Here is a 15,679-nt window from a genome sequence, read left to right on the forward strand (position 1 = left end):
ATTATTGACAAGGTGTACGACAGAAATGCATTCCTCACTATGAGATATGACTATTAGACTTCCTGCGTTGAGTTGAGTTATCTTTCACATCATGTGGAGAGGCAGGTGTTCGAATATCATTCATTTTCTCGGCAGTATGATTCGGTGATTACAGGGTGACATTTTACCGAGATGCGCTGTACTGGTATATGAGAAACGAAGATTTTACGAGATATCAACATCATTTTGCAGTGGATTCCACAATTGAAATTCCATTTTTGCGGTAGAAAATGTGACGATGCAGGTTATCACGATCCGAGTAGGCTACTCCAAGTAGAGTATGAATAGTCATGATTCAAGTAGTACAGTGAGAGAAGATACACTATACACACCCTATAGGTCTATATTAAACGCCAAGAGTATATGACAAGTTCTTATAATTTCATCCCACAGTGTGACGTTTAAGACAAAGATCGGTCGGAACTTACCCCCTATGTCGTACAAGGGTGTCCGAGTTCTTGGAATGGACATTTCTTTTGAGTTTTGTTTGCTTCTCTTCTAGGTGTTTGCCGACTACTATGGTCATTTACACCACCCCGATATTCTTCATTTTTTTCGGTAACTTGTAGCACGGCCCACTTCTAGGCATTTTGTAAGACATCGATTACGCGGATGAGGTGACGAGGAGGAGCCTAGATAAACCTCCAACACTTGGGTAGGAATTCTGAAGTCGACCTTGGTTGGACAATTTAAAGCACACACCGTCTAATTCGTAATGTGACAATGGCAACAAAGAAGGTTTGAACTAAACGATATGGAAATAGTGAATTATTGTGACTTCAACTGTTATGACATACTTTGCTACATTGGCTTTATTTCGAATCTGGATTACGCACGCGAGATTGCGAGAGACGTAGGCTGAGTAATCTCGGCATATTATTGAACAGAGTTCAAAGTAAACCAATTTCCGTTCCGGCTCAGTATATACAGCTTATGGTTTTATTCCACGCAGCGATATTCAAAAGTAGGTTTTATGTGTTGAATTTAAAGAAACGGGCACGCGGGCCGCTCAGGATAGCTCCGTGGGCCTCACATTGCCCAGGTCGGGTCTATGGAGAGGGTTAGGGACTGATGACAGTGAATATTAAATGACATTTTTGGAATCAGCGCCCTCAAAATATCAAGCTAATATTATATTTTAATCAGATTTTGTTACGTAATGTCATATAACGGGATATATTTCCTTTATTTTTCTGTATTTGGTTATGCCGCAGGTTTAGAATTCATTTCGAGGTGTTCGACTGACTCTCCCTAGTAAGGAGCGTTAGTAAATTATAAATTTGACAATCTTTTAATCTAATCGTTAAGGTCATTGTCTCTACAGGTATAGACGTAGCTACTCATGCGTTGGTTATCATGAGCAACGTCTCCAGTACCACCATAGATGCGAGAGATCATTCTTTTCCAAATGGCACTTCTGTCTCACAGTGGGGAAACTGGCTGGCGCTGTTTCACGCGTTCGCTATCATCAATTTAATCGCAGTAGCGTGGGTGTTCGGATGCCTGTTTTTTTACGGATTCAAGACGACGAGGTGGTGCAGCACACGAGGAACATCAAGTCTCAGCAACGGTGCTATCTATATCACCTGTGCATTCGCAGTAGTACTAATTTTTCCGAAGCTCATAACCACCTTGATGCTGCACGTACTGAGATCGGTCCCTCACAACGAAAACCGGTGCGAACAAATCGGAGACTTGTCCAGCATCACTTACACTGTTTCCACGTACGGTATCTACACGTACTTATGGCTGCGGCAAAGATATATTTACACGAATCCCTATGTGAAACCTCGCATCAGCAAATGCATGCAATGGACCAGCAGACTATGCATCGTTTACGTTACAGTGATATCCGCTACAGTACCGGTACTGTACATTCTGCCGGAATCGTTTCGCGAAGGTCCAGACGGGTGTTACTACCACGTTTCCGCCGAGGAGGGATTCTTGCAAAGCGACGGTAGCAACGTGTTATTCGCGACAATACTGCTGACGATGCAAATATCTCTGCTGCTGATATCGGTATACCCAGCTCTACGAGTGAGATTTAACACGACGGCGGAACAAGACGGATCAGATGAAATTTGCAAGTGTGACGACGAAGATGACACTACCAGCGGTCTATGTTGCTCAAAGTTTGCAATCATAGCAGGGGCAAAGAGGCTTACAAGTCCTATTCAAATGGCCGTGCGACGTACCGTCATCTGCAGCTCTGTCATTCTAATCAACGACGTTGTCGTGGCCCTTGTCGAAGATTATGTGATACCGGACCACACGCCTACTGTGATCGGAGAAACCCTGTACGATATCAGTTTTGTGATTAATGCTATTTGTATGCTCGGCTCGTTTGGATTCGCTGGCGATATTCTAACGCTTTGTTGTCCGACAATGAAAATATTTCACGTTCAGAAGAATTCGAGGTTTAGGGACGCCTCGAACCGGGCGAACACGGTTTGAGCTTGTACTGTGGAAGGAAAATGGCGAAACGACTCTTCATCCCGGTATATTCGTTATCTTCGTCTAAACGAGCGCAATGGCATCGTCGGAATTGCGCGCTGAGTCGGTGTCCGATTTGTCCATCTCCTGATGACCCTATGCTGATTGAGTTACCAACTAATTAATTGACATTTGAATGATACTTCATCAATCATCAATTATTCTCATGCACTTGTTTCTGCTATATTGTCTATCTATATTGATTGAAATCCTCTCTGATGGTTGTAATTAGGGTTGCATTTAAATTAAAATCAATTTAAAACAAACATGTCATTTTAAGCCATGACGTCACTAATATTCAATTGCTACGTCATAGTGGATTGACATTAACAATTGAAAATATAGGGTAAACATAGCTCCTTTGACGAAATATCTGTACTATTAATGTTGAATCGACTATTTTGAGGGTTCCGACCATCCCATATCGATATACGTCGGGTATATCGGGTGGTAATTGTCCGTAGTCTCATAGAACATGTTTTTTGGAAAGTATTTACACAATTATGGCATAATTTTACAATTAAAAAATAACACAATTTTTTTTTAAAGGTACCTCTATTTAAAACACGTTTTAAACCGTGTTTTAAACAAAGGCCTTTTAAAAAAAAATTGTGTTATTTTTTAGTTGTAAAAGTATGTGTTTTAAAACACCGTTTGTTTTAAATGCAACCCCAGTTGTAATACAAGTATTTCATTTCTATTGAGTCCATCATTTTGAGATCTTTTAATCAGGAGAGTGATTAATTATATAAATATATTTTTACATAGAGTATTAGGTAGGGTTACCATATTTTGGAAATCTGAAAAGAGGACACTTTTTCAGAATTTTCAGACTTGCAAAACCGGAGAGGAATTCTCAAAAAACGGTAAATTTTACGGCATATCAGTCGCATTTTGCTATAAATATGACCTACATTGTCAAAAAAGAAGACAAAAGTGCGTCCTCCGAGGACACTTTCAAAAAAAGCCAAAAAAGAGGACAAATCCTCTTAAAAGAGGACGTATGGTAACCCTAGCATTAAGTATTAATCAGTAATGCAAAAATAGGTTAATTCACTTGATAATTACCATTATTAATAATGATAACTAAAATACTTTATGTAATAATAACGTATATGATATTTTGCGTAAATTTACATGTATGTTATAGAGTCGGATTTATGAGAATAAAATATTGGAAGGTGTGTTTAAATTTTCAGTATTCGGTGTCGGTATATTGAAAATGTGTGAATTCAGAGTTGGGGGTAAATTAACCGACTCAACCACTGTAAGAATCACCGGTAAATCTCGGACTCGTCAAAGATTGACAGAGTAGAGACTTCAACCCTGTACCACCGGTGGGTGTCGCCAGTAAATAGCCAACAGAAACAAGGATCGAAAATCCAACACCAATCCCGATCCGAGATGGTCAAAGTAATCAGTGTTGCTACTCAGGTAGAAGTAAAAGTAACGCCGTAGACTTCAACTGAATTACAAATAGAAGTAGCAAATTCCAAGACATGTCAAAACTACTTCATGTGGAAGTAAAAAATGAAAAGTTTGAAATGTAATTAAATAAGTAATTCCGAAAGTTACATTTGGTCGAGGGGTTGCATACTGTTAGCAGTCAATCCAGTGGTTCCCAGACTCTTTTGGCTTGGGGCACACAAAAAATATTATTAAATACTCGCGGCACACTATCAATAAATTTGCTTTTTAAAAATAATTTACGAGGTAATGCGATAGTTATGGTTATTTACACGAACATATATATATGACTGAAACGATAATGTGTTGTTGACAAACATACCCGCATTTCGTCGTTAATTCCAATCAGTTTATGTCGTTTACAGCTTTTAATTTCAACGAAAACAAAAAAACTATGTTCACATAGTCATGGAGATGCACAATGTACATTACATTGCACCTGCCAATTAAATAATAAATATTTTTGCACCTATCATCGTATGGGATTTGAAAGAAGACAGCCATAACTCATCCATTTTTACGGAAACAGCGTTCCAATAAACACGGCGTTTCGTAAATCAATGAGCTGTTCTTTTGCATAAAGATTGGTTGATTCACTGCTTCAAAATATACTAACTACCCATCTAAAGTTGTGAACACCAAATCCTGAGAAATAGTATTGCGATGCGAGTTGAAATCCAGGCAGTGTGCTCATGTTTTGCGGAGCAATGTTTTGTTTACGAGTTGATTCATTGGGAACGTGAAACGAATTGAAGATTTTCCTCGACACATAGCAGCTCAATTATGACGTTTCAATTGCTCATCGGCAATGCCATGTTTGGTTCCATTGTAATGTTCACATGTGATTTTGTCATCGGCTATGTAGCAAGAACTCTTTCAAGTCGCATATGCCAGCCTGCATGCCTCATTTCAATAATTTACAGTTTGGGTTTCCAGAATTGCAAAAAGATTCGCGGCACATAGTTTGAGAATCACAGAATTAATCGGGAGTGGCTGCTTTCTAAATTACAAGATGTACCTCCGCGACTAACGCAAGATGGTTAATGACACGACAAATATATAGAATCTTCGAAAATATATTCAGTTACAGATATACACCGGATCTTCCACATTGTTCTTAAGATAATTTCACCCATAAAATGGATGAAAATTTATCCCAAAAGTACTATTTACGTTTCAAAATCCAAATTGAATAAAACGAAGTAGATTTGCCGGAAATACTGTTCAAGCCGATGTGGAAGTTGTCAAACATATAACCACTTTAGAAGTAGGGCAAGGTAGGTAAAGTATCAGTTCAAGTTATTAGTAAACGATGTTACAAGCAGGGTGTGTACAGTCAGGTAGTGATACCATATGTCGTCTTTTATGAGGATTTGTCCTCTTTTTTCAATAAATGTAAAATAACCTCAGAGGACGCCCAAATGCCCTCTTTTTTCGCATGCCGTCCTCTTTTTAGCTTTGAGTTTTAGGCGATTAGACACCAAAGACTAAAAAAAGTCTACCCGACATAAACTGCACGTGAAAACTGGGTTTTCGGGCATTGCCGCGAAGGTTGACTAAAAAAAGGTCAACTCACACAGAATCACAATTATCTGTATTTTAAATCTGTTATGGAAACTTGACAAAAGAGTCCTCTCTTTCGGAACTGAAAATATGGTAACCCTAATATAGGGACAAAAGGCACATTTCGAAACAGTACAGAAGAATGCATCTGGAAACAATATAGTTGCATTGGCCAATATGCTTTTGGGTATTAGTAGACCCGCGACTTAGGGGTGAGGCTATCAGCGTCATCAAGTGGCACCCGTTTGAGCCACCAACTTCCGAAAATGGTGTAATGATTGAGATCATTTCGCATGGAAATGAGTTAATAATAATTAGCGTCACATTGTATTTTCATCTGAACGCAAAATGTACAATGCGATAAGACAAAATGCGACGTAATGTTGCGGTCTCCTAAACTGGCCCCCTCGACCACCCAGTTCAGTTCTTTTTCGATGATAGTCTCTATTTCGAGGCTCTTTCTTGCTCTTCCCCTTCCTTTTGATTGCGTTTTTGGGGATTTGTGGGCTTTAAGTCGCCGTAAGAACAGCGACGCGCGGGAGAGGAGCCCAGAATAACCTCCTACGCGGACTCGAACCCGGGCCACCCGGGTAGCAGGCGCTTATTGTTACCTCTGCGCTAACTCCCCCGCATCACTCATGAACTCTAACTATTGAAGCCTCATAACAATTTCGCGCATATCTCAATTGGTCTCAAATACTGGAATTTGTGAAAATATCAATAGCTGTACATTGCTGCTCCATTATTCATATTATTGTATTTATATTACTAGTATTGTAAAAGTTTTCCCCCATCACCTGTAAAGGTATGGTGCGGCGCCGTCCTTAATACCATCTTGGATATTAATTCAAAGTGTACATTACGGATAATAATCATAGGAATCTATGTGACTTGAGATCACGAACTCGGCGACAGCGGTTATAATAGTTCAGGCAAAACGGAGAGATTATATGTTGCGAGTGGGGTTGACAATAAAATTTGAAAAATAAAAGATTTGTTATGACAAATTCAAAACTCTTATGAGTTTGAATCGAGCCAAATTTGGTGTGCAGCGTTTTTTAGCAACAATTCAATCAGGGAATCCCCGGAATCAGGAAAAAAGTTTTTTTTGAACAACCCTCTGGGCGTATGCACACTGCAAACGAAAACTCGTGTATCTCAGCAATTCTTATCCTACTATGGCAGGGGTCGCCAACTGAAAATGGGTCGCGGGCCGCAAGACTTTAATATCGAGATTGAAATAGGCAAGGCAGTTTAACAACCACGTTTCATAACTCTACGTTAGTACAATTAGTACAATTCTGTGCTCTCTAACATGGGCGACGGGCATATAGTCACCACAAAAGAACTAATATTTTATTGTACAAACAAAAATACAACAAAAAATATCAGGATCATCAATTTCATTCTATTTTGAACTGTATCAGCTGCCCACGATGCCCGACAACACTCTGTAGCAACTTTAACAGGGGTGACCAACCTTTTTGCTATTCACGGCCGCATTTCGATTACTCATGTAGCTTGCGGCCGCATAATGAACTAAATGGGGCCAAATACCCACGTTAAACTGTCCATGTCCATTGCCGGTATACTCCGGACTAATCTATTTACTTATATCGGTGTACTATGCGCACCGAAATCGTGAGTACTCATGTTATGAAGAGCCACAGGGATTAGTTCCGTAGTCGCGTCAAGCGCGAAACTTTTTTCACTTTAATTAGGGAATTTTGTCAATAAATATTAGCATAGTTTTATATATTACAATCAAATATTTATCCTTTCTCGGCCACTGTGATCAGATTCACCGGTTGGGTTGATGCAGGGGGTTTATTCGAAAACTTAGGGAGGTTATTAATGCGGTGCTGCATCTTTGTGTGCCAATTCTTTTTACTCCCCTTCGTTGCATGCAATTTTTTCTTGACCTCCCATCAGATTCGTCGGTATAGTGGAGATATAGCCTATTTGATTCGCCCAAATGCAGGCCTATTAGAAACAAATTTCATTCATTATGAGGAGAACACGATTAAAAATTGTATTTCTTTATGGGGCGTATGCATCATTTTTCTCTGCGGTTTGCGTCTGTACTGTAGGACTCGGATTACAAAGGACACTACTATATTAAAATCGAAAATTGACTCGCATTGAACAGCGCCTAGGGCGAAGAAAATTTCAAGAATAAGTCAAACCTCTCATTAAGTAGGGAGTCAATTCGCAAGTTCAATTTGCATATTGACGGCCGCCAACAATCCTAATTGAATTAAGTGTCGACGGCGGCTAATTTTCCTTCTACTGCCGCAGATTGGCCACCCCTGGATTAAAGAATCGATATTGGGGTTAGCATAGACACGGTAGCCTACTAGCTGGAAAATTATCTCCTCGTAAAGCATGGTCTTTTGGAGAGCCCGAAATCGTTTTTCAAGCGCATCAGTCTCGGCAATGGTGGGCCATTGCACATCAAGGCAATATGCCCATTCATATCAGAAAATTCTTCCTCCTTGGAATGATATTACCATACGAAGCCGTACTAGATAGTGAGGAATAGTGATATTGGCCATGGTAGAATGGCTTACTTTGAACACCAACAACATTATGTTTGAAATGAAATCAATTCCAGCATTTGAAAATGCTTTAGTAAGCGTTATTCTTAAATTTCTCCAAATCAGGTCGCGGGCCGCAAAATATGTCCTCGCGGGCCGCGTGTTGGTGACCCCTGTACTATGGGGTTCAAATCAGTCAAACGGCACTTTCATACCAAATCGTGATTTCACACCCTTGCAATAGGTGAAAAGATATCAAATAGACCCATTCCTGTGGAGATGTATCCCACGGGTGTATCGTGGATTTCGCTTTCATGTACCGCCCAAGAAATCCAAAAAAGAACGATGATAAACGTAAGCAGAACCCTATACACCCCTGGATTATAATTCCATAGCGATTGGTGTATTTGACTCATATTCAACTATTGGAATGTGCTGCAAGGCACAATTTGATTACCGAAGTTGACGTTTGCCTGATTTACATCCCACGTTCTGGTGGAAATCTGATGAATACGCCAATTTCCCATCCACGAATTTACCGTGCATGAGACGATTGCTGAAGTCGATAAATGAAGTTTTCGTAGCTCGTAGTATTCACACACGCGCATACACGCCATCGTGTTTTCCGGGGTACACACGCAACGCTTTCGCTTTCATGTCTTGACGTAACGTGACGTGATGCAGATACGGATATACCTTACGATAAGGTTATACTTGCTTGCTCCATGGTTTCGAGCTGGGAAGGGAATTGTCACTTTTCTAAGATACTCTGTTCAGTTGCAGAATAGGTGTAAGAAACGGTCGGCCAGTGTCTATTTACGAAGCCTTTTGGAACTTCAACACGGCGGCAATCACGTTATACATGAAAAATGTTGGTAAATCCTAGTAATATATGAGATTATCATTTTATGGTTATGGTGATGTAGGAATATGCGATTTCGGTGACATTTGTAAAGTCCATCGCTCATGAATCACGCGGAAGGAAGTTGAATCACCCAATGAAAAGTTGGTAATCTGGAGGAGCGTGGTAAATATTATATATGTAGCTGCGTTGTATCACGTTAAACATTACGATTGCTGCTAGCTAGTACCTATAATAGCCAGATAATAAAACGGTAGTGATTGTAACTCATCCATGAGCTACATATACATTTCTAGAGTCGCCTCTATAGCAGGGTAGGGTTTACAATACCCTCTACGTCACGATTTCTAAAAATAGCGAAATAGCATCTCATTTGTATTAATGCATGTTCCCGTAGTCCACGTTGTGCAATCAATACTGCAATGTATATGTCGACATTTGCACACTGAGCCAATATGATCGTTGGGACCTAACGTGTACGATACAGAGAACACCAGTGACGTGCTGTCAGGGGAGGCAGGTGAAGCAGATGCCTCACTTGTGGTCAGGATGGGTAAAAGAAAATTGCGGAAACCTATGATTATTATTGATATTATCCATCGATGTTCATGAATAACCAAATTTAAAAAATTTGTCACCCATCATAACCAATTTTGATGTTTAGTGTTTAAAATTCTAGCAGGAAAGGAGAGGTGAGCCACAGGCGAGTCGTGCATTACCTGGGATAATACAATTAATCACAAACAGCTCGCAATTTATAATATCTGGTATCGATCAAATGCTATTGTGGCACTGATTCTGAAAATACGAATATTATCAATCTAAGAGCACCGGAACCTCCTCCAATTCGCCAAGGAATGTGAAATTCTACTTTATGACGCACCACGACATCGCAGAGAAACAAAAGCCTGGTGAGGCACATACGAATCTGGCTCACTCACTATTCGCTAACAATTGGATGATCGCAGCACATTGAAACGCTCTATCGATTTCGGAAACCGAATCGTGGATTTGTGACGGCGAAATCGTAATGCGGAGCAAATAAATTCCCTTATAGCTTATACTGATGTAGCTGTAATGTATTTTCCTACCATACTTACCTTAAATTGTGGTATGTAATAGCTACTCTTACGTAGCCTGCGTTGTTGTTGTTTGTAGCATTCATGATGTTTTCGGCTGCAATGGTCATTTACGCCAGTGCATCAGAAGTCACCAGCCATGAACCTCAACGCACGTCACTGGAGCATCGGTTTTTCCCCCGAGAATAATATCATGATATCCTACGGAAGGTGTAGTTAGATATTTTGTAAATATTAAAATGTAGCATTCACATTCTTGTTATATTTCTTAGTCCACATAAGGCTAGATGTGATGCAGTTCTAAAATGAATGATAGCAACTCCACGTACGTGGAACCGACTTTTGAATGGAATATGTTCTTGTCGGTGTTCGAAATTCTCACTTTCATTTTGCTGATAGTTGGTACCTGGCTGCTATTCTGCGTCGTGATTTATGGCTTCAAAAGCAAGAGATGGTGGAAAAGCGCAGGCTCTTCCAGCCTAAATAACGGAATCATTTACGTCGTTCTGACATTGGCAATTACAGCCTTCTGTATCAGACTCATCGCTACAACAATCGCGTACTCATTGGTTAGGATACCACACGGACTGGAGTGGTGCGGAGTATTCTACAACCTCGACAACGTAACTTATGCTATCACGATATATGGAGCTTACATGTTTCTATGGGTCGTGCAGAGAAAAATATACACGCACGGATACGTGCGTCCCAAAATTGGGATACGCATGCACTGGATAAGTCGTTTCTACGCGATCGTGTTTAGCGTCCTGAATGCGGGCATCTTATGCACTTTCCTCATCGATAATCCCGTGTCCTACAACGTGTATGGATGCATCTTAGCTCGTAATCATACTGGGTTGATTCATCAAGGGATAGAGAGAAACATCGTTTCCGCATCTGCCTTATTATTCATGCAATTGATCATTTCGTATCTGTGCATATACCCTGCTCTTCGGGTAACCTTCAGGGGAGGAAACGATGATGAAGGTGATCCCGGAAAAAGCCGAAATAAGATTCGTACTTTGAAAGACTTTATAGCATCCAGTACAAACATAGAGCCGTCCCGGTTTACAAGTCCAATAGAAATGTGTGTGAGGCGGACCATCATCAGTTCCCTTGTCATGGTGACCACTGATGTTGTAGCTCTCTTAACCTCGTTTCTTGCATTTCCAACCACGGCCCCGGTTGTTTTGAGGCAAACCATATATGACATTTCGTCGCTGATTAACGTATTCGCTATGATTGCTACATTCGGATACGCGGTGAAGATTTTAACCTTCTTCTGTCCAAGTCGAAGAATATCGATCGGCACGCAACGATTTCAGGTCGCAGTCAGAAGCAGTTTACGCTTACGCGTGAATGGTGACTCCGTCTAAGTCAGTGGTTCTCAACCGGGGGTCCGCGGACCCTTAGGGGTCCGTGAAGCATTTTCAGGGGGTCCGCGAAGCCTCTGGATTTGTAAAATGATTGACAACCTAATTTTTATTTTATTTTTTAATTAGGTAAAGCATGAGCCAGTTTCGCTTAACAATAGCTAAAACTTTGACACTCACATCATTGAGATGGTCGTCCACGATGAAATATCGTACTGTGCAAACTCATTTTAATTGTCAAATTGCCAATAGCCTGCTGATGCAAACATATTGCTATTTAGAGATGTTTTGCTGGGGTTTGTGGAAAAATGAAATGTTGGAGATAGCAAGGTCAGACAGGGTGACTTCGAATATTTCCAAAATGTTTTGGATTTAGAGTTTTTAGTCTCAGCAAATTCGTAAACAGTCGTTTGAAATAGAAATTCCTAAATTTTTTTCGGAATCTGTCCCAATGAAGAAATTGAAACCTCGCCACGAAATCCATTTTCTCGTGCGATATAACCACTAAATAACCTTATTATGAGATGCTAGATAGAAATGACCATAAGGCTGGACGTGATATGTTCATTAAAAACTCACATTAAAATGCTTTCGTCGGAAGCGTTACGCGTTAATATTACATTCGCCACCAATATAATTTTGTGGAAATGGATGTTCGGCACTCATTCATATCAAATCGAAGACGCGGATTTTCAAGACAATAAATACAGCTGGAAAGATCCCTTCGGAATAATAAAAGTATACCAAATTTTTACATATATAGTGTGCTGTAATTTTCAATAAAAGTCATTTTGTGGATGTTTACCACTAGCCTACATTAACTGTTTGCACAAGACAGTTGACGGTTGCACGATAAATTGAGCTAATTTTGAACGAAAACTTGAGGGGGCCGTGACGGTCCAAAAGGAGTCCGCGAATACAAAAAGGTCGAGAATCACTGGTCTAAATGCAACGCATACACATTACACACCCAGACGCTTTCATTCTCATAGTTGGAGTAGGCCTACCTGACTCGTTAGCAGTGTACGCATTGCTTTGATTATACCCCTTAAGGCTCCTGCATGTATAGTGTATACATGTATGTATAGGCCAATACATATTTGTTAGTGAACGATATTTATTTCATATTTTCAAAGCGATTTTCTGTAAACTCCTCGTGTATTCGCTGCAAGATAGCTGCAATCTGTTGTACACGACGCATGTAACTTTTCATGAATTCTATTACATTGCTAATCGGACTTCTGTTGGTTTGCAAACTGTATACTGCTGCTTGTGACTGTGGTTGTGACAATCTATAGCTTCGAATGCATTTACCATGTGGTGCTGGGTCGGTTGTGCTAACCAAATAAAATGTGGCATATATATTATACGTCAGTGATTCCCAAACTGGGGTCCGTTCCAAAGAATTCAAGCGTTCCAGAAAAAATAATTTTTGTGATGTAAAAAATTTCACGCGACATAATTTTAAACCAAACTCGATGGTGGGCCGAAATCATACCGTCAACATCGTCATCAACATAAAGTAGACTCTTTCGGTAAGAACTTATTCAATTTTCAATTAGAGTCGCGTGACGCGCGTCGCGCGCTTTATTCTCGCTATGCATTTTTTGACTTAACTGTGCGTATACCCACTCCCGAACAAAATACGCATAATTTTACAGAAATATAAGTCCACCTGTAGGCGCAATTATGAGAGCACCGTTTTCGGCCCTATAAATACTTCAGTCTTCTGGTGCTCAACCTGCGCGTGCATCATCGACATTTCGGTGCTGACCATTTCCGCGCCAGGACACACCAATATATATGAAGGACATTCACGGGAAGTGTGTTGCGAAAAAGATCACTGGCAATAAAGCCGTGCCCCAAAATTATGACCGCATGTTGGCCGGAGCCTTCGATATTGATATGTTCAAGGACCTAATAGTACTGATCTAAGCCCTGCGCGGTACAAATGCCACCAGCGGAGAGAAATAATACTCTCCACGCTGAAATGCGAATTGTAAGTATTTTTTTTCTTTAGTTTCGTCACACACACACTTGTAAGCGATTCTAATATATTTCAAGTAGGACAATCATTACCTGAGTTCGAGAAATAACAACATGTTTCGACAAATTTAAATTATTAATATTGACAAAATTGATTCCTTAACTCTAAAAAACTTGGCGCTTCGCGCGACAAGAAAATAACTTCACAGAAATTTTTATAACACTGGTTGGTGCTTACTAAACCGATATAGAAACAAATTAGTAGGTTTTTCTTCGGCCGTTAGCTATTTCGTGTTTCGTTTCGTTCATGACTCATGTAATACCGCTTATAAATCAGATGTATAAAGGGTGAAATTACCCGTAGGGGTAAGAACGTGCCGGCGGCCTCCTCCCCCAGATATTAGGTTTATCGCCCTATGTATGAGGGGCAAGAGCATCGTTTTCGAGGGTTGAATATGAATTTATTAGAGTTGCGTTCTCAAAAATGCAACCAAACATAGCTGAGCTGGTCGCGAAAAATCGGCTCAGGTTGGCTAGCCCTGCTGTTAGCTTAGTCGGAAGATACCACAAAGTCCATGGGGATTATTATCAGCAGTGTTTCCGTCGAGATTCAGCAGTCAGCACGAGAGGTTTCTCCAGAGATCATTTTATTGCTTGATGGCCGTATACCAGAGTACTCTAGTCATACCGCATACCAAGTATAGCAGTACTGGAACGTAATAAACAAAGCAACAGACAATTTTTACTGACAATCATAGTATTTGGATAGAATAAACTGAAGCCTGACAGAAATTAGTACACCACCGACTACAAGTCCAGGACGAAGGTAGCCAAAGAAAGTAAAATTAGCAGAGATGAGCAGATTTGAAATTTATAAGTCCTAATCCAATCCAAATCTGAAGTGTCAACTCCTAATTCTAAACTTGATCCAGAACTTTGGTATATTCAAATCCTTAGTCCTAATCCTAGTCCGATTCAAACTTGGAATTTCACTTAGAAAGCTATAGTTCAAGTTCAAGTTTATTCATGAAATTTCATCATTTCAAAACATCGCAAGACTGCGATACAATGAAAGATAGGAAGATGCCGAAACGACTTGGAGTAGTCTTTGCGATCAGGCATCCACCAGGCCTACATTTTATGCGTATATAGTTCTGTGAAAAGAAATAAAACGCTCAATGAGCGTAAAGGTATGCCTACATAAAGTAATAACTTATCAAACTGTAAAATCGTTACAGGACGAAAAACTTTGTCCTGATGACTTTGTCCTAGATGACTGCGCCTTTTTGACGAAGCGTCCCGTCTTGATTCCGTAAATGATCAGGCTAAACAGTAGCCACGATGTCAGAGCCAGCAGCGTGATATTTATGGCTTCAAATATCGCAAGTTCGGTTTCGTATGTGGCATTCGTTGTACTGCTCGTATTCGCTAATGTGAATGATGTTGAAACGATTGGCGTGGAATTCATCGCCTGGTGGACCTGACCTGGAAAACCGATTCAAGGCTTAATCACGGACGGAACAACAGCACAAGTCTAGAATCAGGATTTATTTCACTATAGATTCCTAACCTGCGGTTAGGTTAGATCAGTAATCTATGATCTCACATACCACAGTGTTTGGAGTGGCAATGTTATTTCTTGCCAGGTCTATATGTTCTGTCGCTGTCATCAAAGGCCTTGGTTTAACTCCAGTCTTGGACAACTATAGATCAGTGGTTCTCAACCGTGGGTCCGCGAAGCATTTTCAGGGGGTCCGCGAAACCTCTAAATTTGCAAATTTAACCTAATTTATGTATATGTGTAATTAGGGAAATCACGAGGCTGTTTCGCTTGATAACTACTAAAACTTCAAGACTCACATCAACAGAATCGACGTCTGAAATGACACATCCTTCTGTTCAAACTCATTTTAATTGTAAAACTCCCAATTGCCCACTGATACAAACCTATTACCGTTTACGGATGTTTTTTGGGGGGTTGTGGAAAAAAATAAAAATTTACAGTAGTATAAGGTCAATCAGGGGGACTTCGAAATGTTTATAAAACTTTTGGATTTGAAATTGTCGGTCTCAGCAAATCAATGAACAGTCATTTGAAATGGAAATTATTGAAGTTTTTTCCTAATCTGTCCTAATTAAGTGATTGAAACCTCGCCACGGAATCCATTTTCTCCTGTGATATACATAATAGCTATTCTGGAATAACTTCGAGGTGAACTGCTGCCAGAGGTGGTCAGTAATGAAGTACTTCTATTTTTTAGAAGCACTCAAGTACTTTTC

General features: G+C 40.1%; 2 protein-coding genes across 2 annotated transcripts; both read left to right on the forward strand.

The window, feature by feature from the left end:
* Positions 1–1,281: 1,281 nt before the first annotated feature.
* LOC145445809 (uncharacterized) lies at positions 1,282–3,076 on the forward strand. The gene has a single exon (XM_080323947.1). It carries the CDS (start codon positions 1,396–1,398, stop codon positions 2,491–2,493), a length of 1,098 nt encoding a protein of 365 aa, XP_080180073.1. The 5' UTR covers positions 1,282–1,395; the 3' UTR covers positions 2,494–3,076.
* A 7,208-nt stretch (positions 3,077–10,284) lies between these two features.
* LOC145447372 (uncharacterized) lies at positions 10,285–11,449 on the forward strand. The gene has a single exon (XM_080325796.1). The coding sequence runs from the start codon at positions 10,346–10,348 to the stop codon at positions 11,414–11,416; it is 1,071 nt and encodes a 356-aa protein (XP_080181922.1). The 5' UTR covers positions 10,285–10,345; the 3' UTR covers positions 11,417–11,449.
* The last annotated feature ends 4,230 nt before the right edge of the window (positions 11,450–15,679 follow it).

Source organism: Botryllus schlosseri, chromosome 9 (assembly GCF_051294905.1).
Source record: "Botryllus schlosseri isolate E-star chromosome 9, Bs_hap1, whole genome shotgun sequence".
In the NCBI taxonomy this organism is placed as follows: Eukaryota; Metazoa; Chordata; class Ascidiacea; order Stolidobranchia; family Styelidae; genus Botryllus; species Botryllus schlosseri.